We start from the raw sequence: 22,645 nt of genomic DNA, 5'->3' as shown, positions 1-22,645 counted from the left end.
TCAATTTAGGGATGGGGAGGGAAGAACTTGCGGGGGTCCTCCGAAAAGATTTAAGAAATGAGCACCACTCGTCCCGAAACCAAACATTGTTGGACTCGTTTTGATCATGTTGTACTCTGGATTTCTTCTTGCTGTGCTCGTCGTGGACTCGGTATTTGCCGGGAATATAGGAATTGAAACCGTTTTTGCAATAACTCGGTGCAGAGCTTCATGTCTTGATACAGTAAGTTTTATTATTTTTTTATTTTTGCTTTTTTTTAAAAATTAAAAAAAAAAAAGACTTATTTTGTTTCCGTGGTTTCATTTTAACATTATTATGATAGAAAAAAGATGAGCTAGAACTTTTAATACGTAGAACTTAAGATAATTAAGAAAATCGAGCACTTTTATTACTCTTTATATAAATATCTCTTGTTACAAGTTTTATCATTATTATTTTTTTACTTCTCTTAAAAATTTAAAAAAAAAAGACTTATTTTGTATCCGTGGTTTCATTTGAACATTATTATGATAGAAAAAATATGAACTAGAACTTTTAATACATAGAACTTAAGATAATTAAGAAAATCGAGCACTTTTATTACTCTTTATATAAATAACTCTTGTTACAAGTTGTATCATTATTATTTTCTGACTTTTTTTAAAAATTAAAAAAAAAATGACTTATTTTGTATCGGGGGTTTCATTTGAACATTATTATGATAGAAAAAAGATGAGCTAGAACTTTTAATACGTAGAACTTAAGATAATTAAGAAAATCGAGCACTTTTATTACTCTTTATATAAATAACTCCTGTTACAAGTTTTATCATTATTATTTTTTTACTTTTTTTAAAAATTAAAAAAGAAATGACTAATTTTGTATCCGTGGTTTCATTTGAACATAATTATGATTGGAAAAAGATGTACTAGAACTTTTAACACATAGAAATTAAGATAATAAAAAAAAATTGAGCACTTTTATTACTCTTTATATAAATAACTCATGTTACAATAATTTTCGCTAAAATAAATTTAGTTTTAATTTTTATTTTTTTTAAAAAGGAATTAAAGAAAGTATTAATAACATCAAGATTGATTTTAACAAAAATATTTAAGAACTTGCCTTTTTTAAAGTGAGTAACATGTCTTTAAAGTTCACTAACATAACGTTTGTCAAAATGGAATTTCCCTGAAGTAAATATTTAAGTCTATGTAACAAAATTTAAAGTAAAACAAATAGATTGTAAAACAGCGCTGTGATGAAATTTTATCCAAACTGCAATTTTCATTTGTTTAATATGATGAACATGTTTGGTACTAATTCTTAATCAACATCTATGACTAAAATCTTGAAGACAGTAAGTAATACATTTTTAAAGCATGCAAATTAACCGTTTGTACGTCAGATAATCACTATCACTTTTCTACACATTTCTCTCTCTTATTTGAATTGAAATAAATTATATAATCTCAAAATAAATAGAATATAGCAGTTGTAATAAAAATAGTAATAATCAAAATTTGAAATCAAGGCTTTGAATAATGTAAAACTTAGGGTTTCAAAATCAGGTTGACAAACTTTTTAACAACACCATCATTAAGCTAGGATACAATAATTTTTTAAGTTTGCTCATAATGTTGCAAACCTGCTTATCAATATAGCATTTTATTATGTTTCAATTTATTATACAGCAAAGGCGTAAAATATAAAGGTAAAAAATGGTTGTAAAATATGCTATTTGTAAAAAAATCTATTATATGATTAATTGATTTTGTATATTTTTACTTATATTATCACATCTCCTTTAAAAAAGTTTATACAAAATTTTTCTAAAATTTAAAATTTTTCTAAATACAAAATTTTTCTAAAATTTAATATTAAGCTGAACTAGGAAAGTAAAATTAGTGAGATAGTGTGTATTTGTGAGCTAAATATGTACAATTAAAAATTTCATTTCTAAATATACAATATAATTTTTATTTATATATTTCTAAATTTGCATTTATATATTTATATATTCTTGTATTTATATATTTGTGTTAAGAAAAAAAATTTGGTGTTCTAGTGAAAAATATTATAATAATGAAAAACTAACACTAGTGGTTAAAATTACAAGATTTAGAAATGACTGGAAATCATTTTATTTTTGACATTTATTTTAACATTGATTTTACATTTAATTTAACATTTAAATTAGCTTTCTGATAGAAAAATAGTTGATTCTTCATTTGATTTAAACATGAGTCAAAATAAATAATGATGTGTTTAACTTATTCGATCTTATTTATTCATTTGCTTGTATGTTTATTTAATTTTTTCAGTTTTAATAATTTACACAAATATGAAAAGTAGAATAAGGTTTCTTAAGATGACCTAAATTTCTGCATTAAAATAACGATAAATTGTTCAATTGAAGCAGATATCTACTATTATCAATTGCAATTTATTTATAAATTAATTTAATATATTTTAATGCATTAAATAAATACATAACTGTAAGACATATTTCAATCGCTATTAAAATTTTTAAAAGATTTTATTTCAAGGAGTAGGTCTGTTAATTTATTAAACGTCTGTTCAATTTCGTTATTTTTTAAAAAAAAGATCTGAATTATCCAACTATTCCATTTATTATTTTGAAACATTTATGTTATTTAAAAAATTAAGGGCAATAACAATAAAAATAACCTTCTTAATTTTTCTCTTCATTTTTACTTATCATTTTAATGATGAAAACAATCATAAAATCACATACTTAAAGATATAATTTCAATGTAGCTAATTATAGTACATAAAGAAAGAAGATGTAGAGAAATTTCGAAAAATGAAAAACCATTTTACTGCAGCATTAACTCAAACAAATTTGCATCTAAATTCAAGTTAAAATATTCTCAAACTTATTTTACTGATTTATGTGAAATTCTATAGCAAATCGAAACCTCTGAGATGGTAATAAAAAATCTTCATCTAAGATATTCTACTCACTAAGAGTAAAATCAAATGCAATAAATTTAAGTTGAATTTTAATGTTCTAAGAACATTAATTATCCAGTGAAGTACACTTTAATACGAATACATATTTACCATATTTACGCAAACTATGTTTTAAAAAAATCTTACTGAGTAATTCAAATTGCTGAAAAATTAATCAAATTTGTAACTTTATTAAGCATTGAACTGCTGATTTTCATTGAAGGTATTTTATATATCATTTAAATATTACATTTTATGAATATTATTACATCTTCTAACTATTTGTATATTCATAGTAACGTAAAATTATGTTCTTTAAATTTTATCTATCCCCTTATCTATATGTAAAATAATTGACTTTGACATAAAATAAAAAGACGCAGCAGAAATTATTAAATATATATGATACTCTTGCTTGTAATTATTAGACATTAATTACCCAATACAGTCTACAAAAATATAATAAATGCTAAAAGATAGCCTGTCCATTTGAACTATCTAGCGCGTAACATCTTTTTATATATATTTATTATTATTTATTTTTTTTCATTTAACCTTTTTTACCATTTATCCTTTACAACAATTAAAATGTAATAAAACCTTGCAGGTGATTTGATTATTTACTATCAAAATTATAAATAATCAAAAGTTCTTTGAAAAGATAAATTATTAAACTTATTAATTTATTTATTTATACATTTTACATTATTTATAGCTACGATCACCATGTATCACAAACGTAGTTGAAAATTATTAAACCTATACATCAATTGAAATTCTTCGCTAGTTATTTCTTAAACTATATTTTACCGTTAAAGATCACAAAAAGAGTTACTTAATTATTTTAAAAATAACCAAAAAAAATTCTGTTCTTATTTTCTTAACTTATTTAGAAATAGCAGCAACAAAAAAATATTCCATTTTTATTTTCCTAACTTCTCAACCCCTCTTTATTTACTTTAAAGAATGAAAAATGAAAAAAAAATTCAAAATAATAGCCACAATGATTTTCATAATCCGAAACTGGTTATGATGCATTGAAATCCATAAAGATATGTTGAGTCTACTTGTCTAAATATTTACCCAAACAAACTTAAAACCAAGTTTATCCCTAAGTTTTCATTTTTTTTCTTTCATCCCACATAATTCTTCCGTAAATATAATTTAAGTACGTCCTGCCGAACCTCTCATTACACTATAAAAAACGCTGCAGTAACGTAACTCTGTATAATCACTTCGACTTCTTTTTTATTTTGAAAAAAGATACACATATATATTTTCAGAAGAAAAGTAGGCTTTCTTCAATTACGGGCAATTCCACCGGAGGCCGTATTGTTGGTAGATGGCGATGATTGCAGTAGGGCCTACTAGGCCACGAATTTCTACAGATATCCAAAAGGGAGGGGTGCATCACCAACAAAACCATCTGTTTGGTACCCCAGCGTGGGATTACCTCGAAAAAGGAGAAGCCAAGCTAAAAAGATAAAATGATAAAAGGTCGGAAAAGGTTAATAACGATCGCTTTCCCCCAGCTCTCGGATTCAAGAAAAATACCAAAAATGATTCTATAGCGCTCTACTTGGCATCAATGATGTCTTAACCTTGCTCTTTGATTCCAGTATGTAGATTAATAGACCATTTCATTTGTCATGTCTGCTTTAGTTTCGCTCGGAAAATAAGCGGGAAATTTGAAATAATAGTGTATTCGGAGCTCAAGATAAAATATTTAAACCTGATTTTTAGAGCTAAGAAAACAGAAAAAGAAAATAATTATATTTATTGTACATGTATCCGTTGATTTATTTTAATGCGTTTTATTATACTTTTATATTTTAATCCATTTTGACTTTGTAACTTTTATAGTTCAAAAACTAATTCAAGAAAAATAATCTTATAGCTCTTTGATTTAAATACGTAATTATAATTTCACTTCATTTTTCCATGTTTAGTTAGAATTTAAAGGATTAGGAATAACTTTAAGAATGAGACGTAAGGATTAAGACATACTTTAAAACACATATTAGTAAAAAATGATAGCGAAATGAAATAATAAGTCAGATTATTTAGGTTTGACTGATTAGAGGACAAAACGAAAAACGAAAAGTCTGTAAAATTTATGACGCAAATTTTATAATTAACTCTGATTTCAGAAAATATGCGAATAGAAGAGTAAAGTAAATAAAATGGAGCTAGCACCTAAACAGTATATATTGCATTAAATGAATAGTAAATATTTTGAAACATTACTTTTTTTTCTTCATTTATTGTATAACATTGCTAGACGAAGAAAGAAATTCTGGTAAAATTACCGTATTGAATTTTAATAGCATTTCTGGTCATAAAAAATATATAATTTTGGTAATTGAAACCAACATACACTGCATTTAAACCAATAATTTTCGTTCATATGGCAACGGTTTACCAGAAATCCTGCTTTTCAAAATTACACTTTTTATTATCACACATTTAGTACAAAATACAAAAAATGAAAAGTAAATTTAACCGAACAAAAAGTTTTTACGCCATGCTCTAAGGTACCAAGATAAAATTACCAAATTTTATCACATATTTTATTAAGTTTACCGAAGAACACGATAAATTTGACCATACCCTAAAAAATTTGACCATTCTTTTTTTCTCAGTGTATAAACATCACGACTCACTGTCATTTTGTTAGTGAATTTTATTAAGCTACTGCATATTCTATAATTTGGCTGTTTGTCTTTAGTTGAGCTATCATGCAAATTTTATTTAACTTTATATCCTGAAAAAAAATTTATTATTAAACGCTAAATGTGTAACATCCTAGTATTATAAACAATACTGCAGAAAAATTAGCCAAACATAAGAAGATATTTTAAATTTAAATAAAGTTCAAATAAATGTTCTTATTCTATTAATTATATTTTCGTTATGCGAAATTTAAAAAGTTTGCATACAGTTAATGAGAAATAGTATAATATTATCATCAAAATTGCATTACTATAGATTATTCCTTAAAGCTCCCTCGAAAAACATTATTTACTTAAAGAAAACAAGAAAATTAAATTAGCAAATTAATGAAAATTTTCAATTATAATCATAATACTCAATAAATATTTTCAGAGTCTTATAAATTTTGACGGCTTGTCTTGTAAGATTTGATTTTAATCAGAGTTGCTATCTTGTTTGTTTTACGATAAAAATACTAAATTCGTAAAAACATCAAGATAACGACTTAAAAATTTTGTTGATTCGTATTGATGCATTTTTTTAATTTTTGGAATTTTTTTTTCATATTTCAGTTTTCTCATCAAATCCGCACGGAAGACAATTGTCGAAAAAATTTGGATTGTCTCATGGTAAGTCTCAACACTTATTATTATGTAGTGAGCGAAATATATAAAACAAATATTAAAAATACCGGACTACTCTGAATAACTATTGATCTAATGATCGGATCTTCACATTCTACGACTCAATCTTAAAGGCTCGAAAGGCTTAAAATAAGCTCAATTTTATTGGCTTACTATATCGTCTGCACTTATTAATATATTAATTAATAAGTGCAGACGATATTTTAAGTTACGAAATCAGACACGAAAACGTCTTTTTTCTGAACAAAATATCTTTTTTCGACGGAATCGGATTTCTGACCTCCAAAATATCTGGAAAATATGGACCCAATAGTGGTCCAAAGTTAGGATTCCTTTATGTTAATTTTATATTTTTGCGTATTTCGACATATCTCAAAAAAAAAAAATTCTTATTGAAAAACTTTTGCGCTCAATTACAAAATTCATTTATCCGAAGATAATTTCAAGCAAAAACTAACTTTTAGTAAATATTTAATATTTTTATTATAATTTTTTTATAATAGTTTAAAAATTTTTGAATTGTTATGAATACAATTTTTGACATCATTTTAAAGAATGTAATTTTACATGGCAAAATACAAAATTTGAGCGAAATTGGTCAATTAGCTCCTGAGAATTCAAATTCTAAAAAATTCGTATTTTAAAATTCGATTTCTCAGAAATTATTCGACTGCACTAATTAATTAACATATTTGAAGTCTCCCTCTCTAACCATTGAGTCCTAGAACATGAGATCTTAATCTTAAAAGTTTTCAGGATGGTCCGCTTGCGTATTGCACAAAATTGTTTGCAAAACGTTCTGCTCCTCATAAATATTCAGTATAACTTCATTTTCTATATTTCGTTACATCATTTACTTTTAAATACAATTGGAGCTTAATCACTCCATTCAGAAATTTCACCAAGATTCCCTGATTAGAGAAGCGAGCTTTTTCTCAATCGAGTAGAACGTTTCACCCGAATAGGGGGTACGATTAAAATTTTGTTATTTTCTCTTTGGAATTCTCCCGTACGAGCTATTGTTCTCTTTTTCATATTCTCCTTTACACATTTTATTACGGAAGGTGACATAAACTTTAACAACATTTAAATTAAATGAGTAAAATAGTAAGAATTTTTTTAATTTTTGAATCACATTAAAATAATAATTATTTTTTGTGTTTAGTGTTGGGAAACATGTGAAATGCTGAATCAAAATTTTGAACTTTGGGGACCAATGTGTTCTGTTCCCGATATTTGTGTAAGTAGATTTATTTTGTATCTTTTTTCGAATTATATATATACTTTCTTTTCAGTGTACATATTTTCATATTTTAAAGTTTTACGAGAAAATATTTTACCTCAGCTGCTTTAAAATTCGCTTAAAACCTTATAAATTTTATCCGCTTCCATCCCCCCCCCCAAAAAAAAATAAGAATTACAACTCGTTCAAAAAAAAAAAAAAAAAAAAATTTTTTTTATTTATTTTNATTTTTTTTTCAGAACATGAAAATTAAGAGTGTCACGCACTTGGAATAGAAGTATGTATTCACTTATTTCTTAAATGTTTTATGCTATAGTTTTAGTAAATATTATTCCTTAATAGCACTACTGCACTAGATAAGATTTGTCTTTTTTACAGTTTTTAAAGAAATTCGCATTCCTAATTTTAAAAAAATCAACATTTCTAAGGTTATAATACTTTTCCTTCTTTTCATAAACGAAACCAAAAATTCATTTAAAATATTAACTTTAACTGATTTATGTTAGTAAAAAAATGATATCACCCTTCCGATATCACCCTAAGATAAATAATAATAAGCATTATCCTATGTTGAACTCGAAGTCTTGCAACAACCTCAATTTTCTTTTCGCGCAAGCTTCAGCTATTTTCGCGCAATTTTCCATTTTTGTGCAAGCTTTATTTAAGATAACTGAACAAGGAAAAACGGTACTTAATTTAAAATCTTAATAAATCTGAAAACAAAATTTGAGGGAAAAAGTTTTTTATTTGAAATATATTCGATTTGAAAAGTAGTTTATTTCATTTAAATATTTAAAGAAATAATTATATTTACTCATCCACCCCGTTTTTATTCAAAGAATGATTCTATTTATGCTGCTTCATCAATTTCATCATTAAAAGTTTCTCCCTAAAGTGGATCGAAATATTTGAAAATATCGTAATATCCTATTATTTAATTGAGAACAGTTAAATTTGTTTAGTATATAGATAATGAGATACAAACTAAATGGCTCGATAAAAAAGCGGAACGAAAGAAAAATTGAGGTAATAATATCCTGTTTAATATCACGTGGAAATAAATGAGAACAAATAAAAAGTTAAGCTGACTAGGAAAACCGACGTAAGATGAGAAACTATGCCGTATAATTTATTCCAATAAATAGAATCGTAATACGAGGGTATTCATTTCTAATTCATACTCAATATAATTTACCAAAATTTATGTCTGCAAAACCGTTCTGAAAAGTGTCATAATGTCATAAGTAAGTGGTTTCGTTACTTGTTTAGTAATGAGTTATTTTATTCATTTTAGTGAAAAATCGTAACAAAATAAATAAATGCTACCATGAAAAGAAACCACATTCTTATTCACGTGAATACTTCCTGCTAATATTTTTATGTATTTTACGTGTCATAGTTCATAAAATGAATGCTTTGATATAGTTCCTGATATTTAGATATTGTCGTAAATTAGCTCATGATATGCGTAATAAAATTAAAGCCCAGATAACCATGACCTAAAAGTTTTCAAATTGAGGTCTTAAATTGCTGATTAAGATTTTAACAGGAGTAAAAACGCAGAAACATTTGATAAAAATGATAATTTGATTGAATTAAAAGGGTTAATTTGAATCAATACATATATTACTTGCAAATGAAGTAAGGTAATATGATTCTGATATTTTATTTATGATTAAGATTTTATTTTGAGACATTATATACCGATAGAAATTTTGGAGTGTCTTAAACCATGATATCATTCAAATTTGCTGCAACCCAACCTTAATGAGTTCCATATTATAAAGACTTCACAGAACTTGAAAGGAAACAAGATTAATTTTAATATGGAATTTAACCACGGCATCGTTCAAGTTTACTTCAACCTTAATTCGAGCCATAATATTAAGACTTCTCAGTAATTAGAGTCATTTGAATATCAAATAGAACCATAACATCTTTCAAAGTTGCTGAAACCATAATAATACATCTCATATTATTAAAACTTCATGGAACTTGAAAGGTAATGAGATTTATTTTAAAATCTAACGTTGCAACAAATGTGAAAGATTTTAAGGTTCATTGTAAAGTAAAGCCCGGATATTACGGTTCAAAATAAAACCAATTTTTCTCAAAGTATTGCAAATTTTTTAAGTGTTGCAGAACTTAAACGTTGAATTTGAAAATTCAGCAATCTTACCGTTCAAGTAAATCTAGTACCAGGTTAGAAAATATAACAAAGATTTGCTTGATCGAAAATATAATTTAGGATGAAAATATTACTGTATAATAAAAATTAACTAGGATTTATTTGCAACACAATATCATTCGATTTGAATCTACTACCGTATGATCAAATTTAACTAGGATTTATTTCCGCTATAATATTATTCAATTTGGTCCTATATTACTGTTTCACAAACTTGAACAAGATTATGGTTAAATGCGCTTTTAAATTTATAATAATGATGATAACGAAATTAAAGATTGTGTCTTAGAACAAGCTTTAAACAACACTTTTCTAAAAATCTGTTTTAATTTTCTCTTTACTTGATTTATTATTCATTATATTGTTTCAATTCTTCAAGGTTAGATATTTAGAAGTGTATTAAAAAAAGAAAAATACGACATTTAAATATTAGATTTATAACACTATCCCTAATAAAATTTGTCTAACAAAATTTGTTATTTACAAACGATGACAGTATTAGATCTGATATAAATTTATCTATTAGATTTTACATTTTAGTAAAGTCACAATTATTAACACAATAATACAAAAACTACTTATATTATTTTGCATCATTTTGTAATAATTTCCAACAATATGTAAGAGCTAAATTAGAATGTCTATTAGTTTTTTTATTTTTGTGACGTTATAGTCATTATGACACATTCTAAAGTAAACCACTCAAAATTGTTAAATTAAAATTAAGAATTTGATTAAGTCGTAATTTAGGATAATTTTTATAATACTCACATGAGATTTGTAGGCAAAGATGTTTTTTTTTCACACTTCAAGATGATCAACATTTATTGCATGTCATTGATTTCATGAATGTTCGCATTTTTTAAACAAAATTTTAAGAAATCCAGTTTATTTTTGTATTCAATAGCAATATCGATAATTGCTTTAAATGGACTTGTAACTAAATATATTTTCCCAGGTATATTTCTTGTTATTTTACCCGCAAATTCTTTGCAATTTCTTCCATTACACTTTGCACTATTCTCTATAGAACATTACTGAAGCTATTACTGCATTACTGAAGCTATAAAAGCAGACGAAAAATATCGAGTCAAATGAAATAAAGGAAAGCAGACGAAAATTAAATTATTTCAAAGCTAAGAAAATGGAGAAAAGAAAATCGTTTTCGTTTTAAATTTCTCAAAATTTATCGTTTGACATTTCATTATTTATCGTTCGATATAAGGGTTTGCATAAACTATTCGTAATGAATTATAACAATTTAAGGAATTAACATAGAGTTTAATAGTTAAGAAGTTACAAATTTTAAACCTCCGTCTTTGTAGCTTTAATAAAATATTTCACAAATTATTTTAATATTTAATAGACCAAATTATGCGACCAATAGTTTTCAAATGATTCATAAATGTTAATAAAAATAAAAATGCATAAAATCATTGAAACCTGACTAAAATCGTCTGCTCGGAAACTAAGTTGTTAACAATTTTTACACCTGACAAGAAATATGAAACTAATATTACGCTTCCATAAACATTATTTTTCGCGCGCAGGTCGTCGGGCTACAGAAGCGGGGGTGCCATCCCCTCCGCAAAGGATCAAAATTGTGATGGCATGTCTTCGGATCATCCTCCGGGATGTTTCCCAGACCGTCGCCAATAGCCCATTGTGCAGGTCTAGTGCGACGCAAACTAACAACAACAACTATAAACATTATTTAAATAATTTTAATCTTTTTTTAAAGAAGTTATCAGCACATTTGAGTTTGATTGATTTTTCATGTAATTTAACTACTTCGTGTTTGCTACTTATAGATTTTGAAATAAAATTCTATTCAATACTTACAACAATGGAACTTATTCGATATTTAAAACTTCGAATTTTTGTAGAAATTAACCTACATGAATTAAAGATATTAACAAGCATATTATTATACGCTCTATTTCAAAATTCAAGTAAATAAAATTTATTAATACGATGAGTTTAGTTTCTATGAAATTTCATCACTGTTTAAATGTAAAAATTTTTGAGGTCTATTTTCTTTCATTTATTTTAAGAATTTTTTTTACATGTTTTATTATTTCCATCAGAATTAAAAATCTTTTACTATCTGCTATCTTTTACTTTAAAATATTTACTAGACAATTTTAAAATCTCTGTAAATTGATAGCCGTTATATAATGTAAAAGTAAAAAAAGAGCTCTTAAAGCAGGTAGCTCAAAAAAATTTTGTTCGAAACACTATTTTGCTATTAACTATACATTTTATTTGCTTGTCTTATATTTTGCACTTTAAACATTCATAAAAAAAATAGCCAGAGGAACTTTATATGCTCTATAAAGTGTTTTGCTGGATAGTTTTACATTTTCAGAAACTGAAAAAGAATCACTGTTTCAATAAATGAAAATACTGCCATCAAAATATTTTCAACAAAACAGGGAAAAATAATAACAGAAAAATAATTATTTATTCGTAATAACATCCGAAATGTATTCGGTAAAAGCATCTTTTGGATTTGTTTTAAAATATTACTTTAAAGCAAGGCAAGTTTAAAATTCAGACAAAAGCTTATACGATGTTTATTACTTTCTGTCTCATTTATTTCTAAACAATAAATAACTCATTTTGCTTCATGAAATTCAGAAAATATTTGGGCTAAGATTTGAAGATATAGTTTCGTAAACTGTGAGTAATTTTTATTTAAAAAGTAATTACTTGTTTCAAAACAGGTGCTTATCTTCGGAAGATATGAGTGGTTCATCCATCTTGTTACGAAATTTTAATAACATGAATGTCTAAGTTTTCAACTTTATAACAAATAAAAAAGAAGGATAAATGAAAAACAGTATTTTAGTTTTATTGTAGAATAACGGAGTAATTTAGAACAGCCATTAAAATGTTTTTATGAAAATATTATTATTAATAAGTAATTATTAATTATTAATAAGTTTAATTATTTTACCATATTATATGCGATATATAATATGAAAATATCGATATTTCTTGCTATTTCACGATATTGCTCAGCGCTACTGTATAACAATCCATGTTTTCGCGAGAATGGTTAATGCAAAACGTAAACTAAAAGCAATCAACTTTGTAAAAATCTCGCTCATTGAATATTCTTATAAATTTTGTTTGCCTAACTCATAAATGGTACTTCCGACCTCCTATTTTATGGTACAAACTATAAATTATAACTCGTCGATAATTTTGTTCAGCAAAAACAGGGAAGATTCACGGAAAACATAATCATGATAGGGAAAAAAAATTTAATTGATAGGCGCTCTGCAGAAATATGACTTGTACATGATTCCTACTAACACGCTAAATTGCCAAAAAAAAACTTTTTTGTTTCAGGAGAAGATCCATTTAAACATCCACGAATACGATAACATTATTTCGAACTTTGGCGTTTCTCTTAACGATGGTATCCCCCCCTTGTCGCGACAACCATTAGATGTACCTACTACCACTAATAACAGATTTTATGTCCTTTTGATTCAATACTAATGGCCCTTTACGATACTCTTGGATGCAGACAACGAAGTTAAACGAAATGGTAGTTGCGGTTCACGATGAGTTCTAAAATAGGCATGATGCCTCATTCACTTGACGATGTACGAAAAAAATATTTAGGAAAAAACTTCGCAACAAAAAGGATTTAAAGTAAGTGGGCAGTAAAATTGAATCTAGTTTTATAGGAATTTTCCTCCATTCAAAGGTAATCAAACTTTCTAGAATAGTTATCTTGCTGGTATTTTCCTTTTTAATTTTTCTCGGCGTAATAGTAGAAAGGAAAGTTATTTTTCGTAATGCTGTTTATTTTATATCCTTTTTGAATTTGTAGAATTTTTGGAATTTGTTTATACACTGTTAAAATTTTCATTCTAAAATTATAGTAAAATAACCGGCAGCTGTCTGTCCATCCGATTAACCGTAAAGTTTACGGTGAAGAGCATTTTTTTTCTTTATGGTTTTGAAACCATTTACAATCAGTATGGTTATAAAACCATGAATACAAAACTATACAAGTTTTACCCATTTATAACTAGCATTTTCTAAAACATAAAGAAATTACTTATTTAACTAGACATAAGAGCTCGGCTTTTCGTAAGGTACTGGGCGTTGGAGAGTGTCGGACACTGGATATTCTTCGTGCGTTGAAGAGAATGGAGAAAACATTGTGGTTGTCAACACTATGACTCGAACTCCAGCTCTGCGGGTCATGAAATTGTCAGATAAGCCCGCTCGGTTATGATATGTATGCAGTTGCGACGAACTAAGTAGCTTCAGTTGATGGTTCTTGTTGGTGCGATAAAATTCTGGTTGCTTAACCGTATGAGGTGAAAGCAGTTAATAAACATTTTTTCTCAAATTTAACAGTTTGATTACCATTTTATTTATGGTTATTTCACTGTTTTGATTAAATGTGGCAAAATAACCATTCAATAAATTGTTATTTAGCCATTTTTTCCTAGAAATTTTTAACAGTGTAGAAAGGAAAGTTATCTTTGGTAATGCTGTTTATTTTTTATCGATTTTGAATTTGTAAAAAATTTTGTAATTTGTTTAGATGATATTTATTACTTTTTGTATTTGCAGTTTCCTGGGTGCCAGAAAGCATGCCAATCACTCTCTAATGAAAATAATTTGAGTGAGTATTATCAATTCAATTCTTCATATTTATTTGGTCATCCCAGACAAAATAAAAATATAGTAGTATCAAGTGTAGAGAATTTTCATTCTCAATTTTTAATCAGTCGTAAACAAAAAATTCTCGATTTTTATTCAAATATTTATATATGTTTCTATCTGCCATCAATTACATAGTGTTAGTTAAGCAGTTTTAGAGAATGCATACGCTTTTGATCCAATAAATAATTTTAGCAGAGGCGGTTTCTCAGTTTTTTTATTGATAATATTACTAAAAAAATGGAAAAATTTCCCATGTTGGGAGAAGTTGCAGGTCCGGAAAATATACTGGACAAATCAGATTTTCAAGTCGTTCAGTTCTTAAAATATAACTTAATTTTTCCAGCATTTTTTTGTATTTTCTGGTAGCAAAAAAGTAAGCATCCTCTTTTAAATAACTTATTTGTTCTTAATTTTATTTATTTCTTTATACTTTTAAATTAAAATTCTTATTTATTTATTAAATTTCACGTAATTAGTTTTAATAATTTTTCTTCCTTGGCTTTGGCTCATAGAAATTTAATTTATTCATTTTTTATATAGATTTTTTATTAAATCTTTCTTTCTTAAAATAGAATATGATGCTTAAAAATTGCATATAAAAAATTTCAACTTATCGTTAACGTCATCGTAAATGCCTGTTTTGTATTTTTAAATATTTTAATCTTTCCCACTTTATAAATGTATTCATTGTTTCTACTAAACAACGCCTATTATTTGAGCTCTAATCATTTCTGTTCATTTTTGAATATTTCAGACGAAACTAGAGTATCTAACTTGGCTGTAAAATCAGTGTATGACCTTAGTACTGATAGAGTATTGTTGGAATGGATGCCTAAGGAACAAGCTGATATGAGTGGGATAGTACTGTATTCAGTACTCTTGAAAGACAAAAATCAAGAATGGGAACAAATAGCTCAGGTATAAATAAATCAACAATTTTCCTAACTTATTAAACTTAGGTCAAAATTTCATGATTCTAACTTAATGATTAAAGCTAAGTTAAGGTTGCAGAGTATCTGTGCTTCGGGAAAGTCATGAAAAATCATGAAAAGTCATGAGTTTCGGTATTGAACAAAATTTGTCATGAAATGTTATGATTTTAACTATTTTTATAAAAAAAATCATGGCAAGTTATGGATTTAGGTCGCTGGAAAATCTAATTTTTAAAATGGAGTTTACCCCCTCCCCAATTTCATGTAGTTACGAATATCTGAATTTGTAACAAAATCCCGACTCACAGTCATATTTTATTAAAATATCGAATGTTTTTATAATGTTTTTTTAAAAATTATGGTGTTCTTTCAAAAAATGAAAGAAAAAACATCATTTCTAGAGCGAATTATTTTGTGAACTTTCAGAATTTTTGTTATTTTATTTAATGAATTTAAAATTCTAGCTAAAGCAAGCCAGTCATTGGCGAATTTTTTTTTTATTCCGAAATGAGAACAGAAAAATCTTGAGTATTTCTTCCTTTCTGATGAGCAAGAAAAGTATCTTTAGAATTTAATTCTGCAGAAAAAAAATATTTGCTTTTATATTTTATTGCTTCAACTCTTTCTTTACTCTGATTTTTAAATTTAAAATCTATAAATATGAAGATGCAGAGTTTAACAGTTTGGGTTATACCTATCATTTCGATTCATGTTCTTATAATGCTTTTTTAAATTCATTGCTGTGTTTTTGTCGGAGAAAATAGTAACTTCGTAAAGTCATGAAAAATTTTGGAATTAGTCATGAAAAGTCGTGAATTTAAAAATCTAACATATAGCAAATACTCTGTATGAGCTTCAAAATTTTAGTTTACCTTAACTATATAACAGGTACAAATTCATTTGNATGTTTTTATAATGCTTTTTTGAATTCATTGCTGTGTTTTTGTTGGAGAAAATAGTAACTTCGTAAAGTCATGAAAAATTTTGGAATTAGTCATGAAAAGTCGTGAATTTAAAAATCTAACATATAGCAAATACTCTGTATGAGCTTCAAAATTTTAGTTTACCTTAACTATATAACAGGTACAAATTCATTTGAAACTATCAATTTAATAACTCAATTTTATAGTTTTAGCTTAATAAATTTTTGAAAAAAATTCTTAAAATTGCTTAAAATTAACTCAATTTAAATTAATAACTTAAACTTAATAACTGAAACTTAAGTTAATTATTGCAACTGAACTTTATAACTTCAACTTGTAAATTTAAATAACTTAATTGTAAGTGTAATAAACTTATCTCGAACTTGAAAAACTTAAAAAAGAGTATCTTATTATGATGGAATTTAAGAAACTTTGAAAAACTTTTGAACTAAAAGCAAGTGTGTTGATTAAACAACGAACTTTTAAACGGAGTTCGCAGTGAATTACACAAATTTTGTTAGAACGTGTAATTATTTAAATGTAGGTTTAAAATTCCGAGAGTAATCATTTATAAAAGCCAAAGACTGTATTTATTTTGTAGACAATCCCTTATTGAGATGATTATTCTCATGCCGTGCGTGACGAGAACGATTGTGAATGGAAACTTGCTGAGAAACTCACGGTTGGTGGCAATAGTACATGAAAATAACTAACAATTAGTGTTTCATTGAGTTGCTAAACTGAAGTAGAAAAATTAGTTTACGTTTGTCCCATACGGCAATGTAATTGATTTTGTAAGATTAACGAAAATCAAAATGTAAATTTTAAAGTAAAATTTTTTATTTCAATTGTTTGATATCAAAACTACTACGTCTATTTGTTTAATATTTTACCGAAGGCACGCGAAAAAAAAGGAAAAAAACTAAATTAAGGTACATATTCTAAGTGCTACACTGTAAAAAATTTCGTATCGAATTACAGTATAAAGTACGGGCACTTAGGGTGCAATCCTCTAATCCATTTTTCCACAATATCCATTTTTACCATAAAATATTATACCGTAATTTTTACAGTAATAGTTACTTAATTAGATTTAATTCAGTGATTTTACGATAATTATTACTGTAAAAATTACGGTATATCAGATTTTTTTGGGTAAGATTTTGGTTTATCAGATTCAGTAAATATGGATTTTACGGTAAAAAGTACCGGTGCTCTGAATGCTGGTATGCTCTGAATGCTCTAATTTGAACTAGATTTATTCACAGTGTACTAACGAAAATAAAAAGAACGGAACACTTTAATAACTATCTCTGAATAAACAAAACTTTCCTCGGGTCAATTTGGATGCCTGCCCTCAAGGTCGCCATCTGGAAAATATGGTCACCTTAGTTTAGTCGGAAAAACACTAAAAAATTTTAACCCAGAAATTTAGCAAATTATTTTTTTTTTTTCCATAAAAATAGTCTACTAGAATTCTGAGTTAACAGAAACAAATAATATTAAATTCTCTTGTGTTATAAGCTGGTCTAAAGCATTTTATATTCAAGTAAGATGTATATTTAGTTCTAGATTATATTGAGTGAGCCCTTTTTCTCCTATGCTTACAAGTACTAAATTTTTAAATTGAACCCTAATAACCCTTGTAAGACATTCAAAAAAGTATTTTTTTAAAAATAGAATTAATTTGGTTTAAATCCAAAGGCCTTTTACTTAGCATGTACATTAATTATTTAATTCTTCTCATCTTTTAAGAGATTATCAAAATAATTTATTTCAGTTAACAGCTCATCTTTTGTCGGATTTGCTGTTACCAAAAGTCAACTTGTAATTTTGAATCCTACCTAGAAGACAAGGGAACTCCTGAATCAAGCATTCAAATAATTTCGCCTTTCTGAAAGATTTATTAATTGAAACTGCCCCTCATTTTCGGTACAAGGAGGAAAAACACCTGCAAACCTCCCACTATTAGCCTGACGGATATGGGATTCTAAATTATCCACTAATTAAATTTGTACTATGGTCTGTGAGAGTTTGGTAGTTCCGAACTTGGATTACCTACACCCTTACCCTTCAACCACCGAAAAATTACTATTTTAAATAAAAATCCATAAATCTTCCTCCCAATGAGGTGACCCAAATTCGAGTCCCATCAATGGTTGGCTGATACGTATACTGCTTCCTACTCGCCCTGACCACAGTGTTGATGTAAATTATCCTCAGTGGTAGACGGATCATGGGTTAGAGTCCCCTTGCTGGCAGGCTAACCGTGGGAGGTTCTCGTGGTCTTCCTCTCCATGTAACGCAAATGCTGGTTAGCTCCATCAAGAAGTCCTCCATGAAGGCAAATGTCTCCCAATACTTGATCCAAGAGTTTCCTTGTCTTCTGGATTGGGTTCTAAATTACTAGACTACGGGGTTGAACATTAGTAGTCGTAAACCAAAAAATTGGGTCGGCTGTTCACCTATGGTTATAAAATAAAATAAAATGCTTGATCCAGTAGTTTCTTTGTCTTCTAGGTTGAATTTAAAATTAAATAGCTACGGAGTTGAGCTTTGCTAGTCATAAACTCAGAATTGGTTCAACACCGTTTATGAAATAAAACAAAATTCTTTTTCTTATTTTTCAGTCCCCATAATTTATTGATTTTTTTTTTCAGACAACATCCCATGTTGTGCACATCAAGGGTAAAGTGATCAATAAAGATTCAGCAATTGGTTTACTTGCCGCCAATGCAACTCACCTTATATCTTATGCCGAAACGACCTATGTCAACAGTTTAATTCACAACTACAAATCTCCAGGCTACACTCGTGAAGGATCTTGGGGTCCTCATCTAATGTCTTTAGAACGCAGTAAAAATTCTCACAGTTTGTTGGCAACTATTACTTGGTCACAAACACCAAATGATCTAGGTCTCACAGAATACGAAGTTTCATGGAATGTAATGGACGACGCTATGGAAGTCACCGGACATTTAGTCACAGCCAACAACATATCTGTTTTAACTCTTTGGCCTGATTCGATTTATTTAGTTCAGGTAATATATTTTTCAATTTAAAAAAAAAAATTTATAGCAAAATTAATGAAACCTCACTAAGGATATAAGAATCTAGATTTTTATTACAAAACAAGATGGTTCGACACTGTTAGAAATTTTGGTATGATTTAAACCATATGTGAGAGATTTTGTGTAGAGTTTGTCGCATGTTAACGTTAATCTTATTTTTTAACCAGCAGCGATTTGTTGAGAAACTTTCACGCATGTGCTGTGAAGTTCAAATAGCATTAACGATCGAGCTGGAGGGAACTGTAACGCTTTCCAAACTCTGTTTAATCGTAAAAATTTGAACAGTATGGTTCTAAGTTGTGTCATAATATGGTGCAAATTAAACAGTCTTAAGCTCAATTACACGATATTATTGTACAATATGATCCGATATATTATTAAACTGCAGCAGCAACTTCTAAGCAAAGCATTTTTTAAGTATTCTCCAATTGAGGTTCTTATACTCATTACTAGTAAAAAAAGTTTTTTTTATTTGCCTAATTCAGTGAAGCTATTTTTTTACGTTATTAATACTATTAGTACTTTTTTCCTACGTTTATAACAGATAGTTGCTAAAAAAATCTATTTCTTTTTCTGAGAAAAATTAAATGAAATTCAAAATATAATAATTATTATTATTTTAAAATAAATTTTGTTTTATTTTAAATTATTTCAGTTCTTTAAATTTTACTTTTTTTCTAAGCAAACAGTGAAACAGTGAAAAGCAAAAAAAAAAAAAAAAAAAAAAAAAAAAAAAAAAAAAAAAAAAAAAAAAAAAAAAAAAAATCATCCAAGATAATTCAGTTAAGGAAAATTTAATGAACATTACATAAAATGTACCCATGCTAAACACACTGATCAAAATTTTAATTAGCATAGCAAACAAAAGATTTTTCAGCCTGGCTTTTAGGAGAAATTTCTCTTTTAATTCGATTTTAAATCCTCTTCCTGAACAATCGAAAGAATCGAGAACTAAGTTAGCTAATTAAAGCAATAAGAAATTCCGCAAACTGTATTATAGTTCATTTCAGCGCGGGAGTAAGAAGAGAAACCTCTCCGCGCTTGACATTGAGACAACCCTTAATGCTCACCGAACACAAATAGCGACTTCTTTTTCAGTCACTTACTTCGCTTTATTATCTGCTACTATACCCTTCGTTTCTCTAGCTAATTAAATATATTTTAAATTTAAAAACTGCTTTTTTTCCCAGCAAAATTTCTCAAAAAGGACAAACTATTCATTCAAAAGAGAGAAATACTATAAAAAATGGTGCGAAATATCATCAGATTTATGAAATATTCAATGTTAAAAAAATGCATATAAAGTTTGCGAAATAAATATTTTTGCCATACGATCGTTAGCAACCTTCTCCTAAAAATAACGAAATAGTATTGTCGCATACCACGTGATGAAGGCGGAACCAAGTGCCAACTCCTGGTGAACGAGCTATAGTATTGTGATATAATAATATAATCCTTACTGAATCCAGCAAAACTTTTCGTGCACATTTTTGCACTTAAATTTCAAATAATTACATAATTTGATTGTGGAGATAGTGACTATTGACAATGTCAACCTTCATCCATGAAAAGGTACCCCACCATAGAATACATGTCTTATATACTAGTGAATTGGAATTGTATTTTTGTAGTGGTAGATTGATAACATGGAAGTGATAATAAATTGTACAAAGTATTTATTTTTATTTACAGGTCAAAAGATATACTCCATCTGGAGAGGGATATGAAGAAACTAGTGAACCCCTTGTTATCGATACTAAGTTCGTTGATAATTATCCAATCATATCAGAGTCTACTTTTTACAAATGCGAAGGTAAGATAACAAAAATTAATATTTAACACAGGCTGACAATTATGGAGCTCTATGAAAAATAAATTATTGATAACTTTTGAACCATTGTTGAAATTTAATAACAACCAGGTTGTTATATTTTTTTTTCTTTTGAAGCCAGTGCATTTTCAGTGCTGAAATAAAAACTTATCACCCTGAATAACTTTTGATCTAATTGTCGAATCGTCAGGACTTAGAGGACTTAATCTTAAGGGTTTAAAAGGGTGACCTTTTAAATAGTTATAATTAGTGCAGACGGTCTTTTAAGTTTCGAAATCATACACAAAACGTACCTTCTCTGAAAAAACGTAATTTTTTTTTTTTTTTTTTTTTTTGGCTGATTCGGATTTCAAACTTCTAAAATATATCAAATTTTAAATACCAGACTTTTTTAAAATTTTATTTCTCAGGAGCGATTCGACTGGTTTCTCACTTTTTTTTTAAATTTTGCAATCTAAATTGTATTCTTTAAAATGATGTAAGAAATTATGCGCCTTACAAATCAAAATTTTTCCGACTTTTATGAAATAAAATAAAATCAAATAAATACTTACTGAAAATTATATTTTGCATTGAACGAATTTCATAATTGTAAACGAATTTCATAATTGTGTGAAAATTTTTTTTTAATTTGCTTAAAAAGTTCTCTAGATATGGTGAAATACGCAAAAAGTACAGTTGACATTAAGGGAGTATAAATCAAAGTTTTACCCCGTCCTGCCACGGGCAGGGGTCATCCGGAGAAACATCCCATAATATGTACAGAGAGGGTCGGTAGGGCGCTGGGCCCATTAGGCATGGTCGGGTAATGGGCCCAGCGCATGGGTCTCATGGTAGGGCGCATGGGTCGGCTGTTACCCATCCAAGAGGTCGTGGGTTCGATCCTCGCCGGCCGAAGACTCCCCGTGTAGTAAATGGTGACTGATGCACGTTATATCTGTCGAGTCTCAAAGTNTATTCTTTAAAATGATGTAAGAAATTATGCACCTTACAAATCAAAATTTTTCCGACTGTTATGAAATAAAATAAAATCAAATAAATACTTACTGAAAATTATATTTTGCATAGAATTATCTTTGGATAAACGAATTTCATAATTGTGTGAAAAAAATTTTTTAATTCGCTTAAAAAGTTCTCTAGATATGGTGAAATACGCAAAGAGTACAGTTAACATTAAGGGAGTATAAATCAAAGTTTTACCCCGTCCTGCCACGGTCAGGGGTCATCCGGGGAAACATCCCATAATACTGGAGCTCCCTTTTTTTGGGGAGCCAAAATTCGAATCCGTCGTAAAAGGTATGTTTATTCAGAGAAAGTACGTTTTAGTGTCCGATTTAGTAATTTAAAATATAGTTTGCACTAATTAATTAGCATATTTGAAGTCGCCTCCTCGAACCATTAAGATTGAGTCCTTGAACGGGAAAATCAGATCATTAGATCAAAAGTTATT

At 27.7% G+C, this 22,645-nt stretch overlaps 1 protein-coding gene across 2 annotated transcripts in view; it reads left to right on the top strand.

The window, feature by feature from the left end:
* Nucleotides 1-36: 36 nt before the first annotated feature.
* LOC107453510 (uncharacterized) overlaps nucleotides 37-22,645 on the top strand; it is a 30,679-nt gene continuing 8,070 nt past the window's right edge. For both annotated transcript variants that reach the window (XR_011638313.1, XM_016070378.4), the window contains exons 1-7: nucleotides 37-223; nucleotides 6,241-6,297; nucleotides 7,478-7,552; nucleotides 14,346-14,397; nucleotides 15,193-15,356; nucleotides 18,954-19,334; nucleotides 21,057-21,177. Coding sequence is in view for 1 of the 2 variants with exons in the window: in XM_016070378.4 (XP_015925864.1) it covers nucleotides 107-223; nucleotides 6,241-6,297; nucleotides 7,478-7,552; nucleotides 14,346-14,397; nucleotides 15,193-15,356; nucleotides 18,954-19,334; nucleotides 21,057-21,177 (967 nt within the window). In the remaining variant the exon portion in view is untranslated. The remainder of the gene's footprint in view (nucleotides 224-6,240; nucleotides 6,298-7,477; nucleotides 7,553-14,345; nucleotides 14,398-15,192; nucleotides 15,357-18,953; nucleotides 19,335-21,056; nucleotides 21,178-22,645) is intronic.

The sequence above is a fragment of the Parasteatoda tepidariorum genome, chromosome X2, assembly GCF_043381705.1.
Source record: "Parasteatoda tepidariorum isolate YZ-2023 chromosome X2, CAS_Ptep_4.0, whole genome shotgun sequence".
In the NCBI taxonomy this organism is placed as follows: Eukaryota; Metazoa; Arthropoda; class Arachnida; order Araneae; family Theridiidae; genus Parasteatoda; species Parasteatoda tepidariorum.
This window is presented reverse-complemented; position numbering and strand designations above follow the sequence as displayed.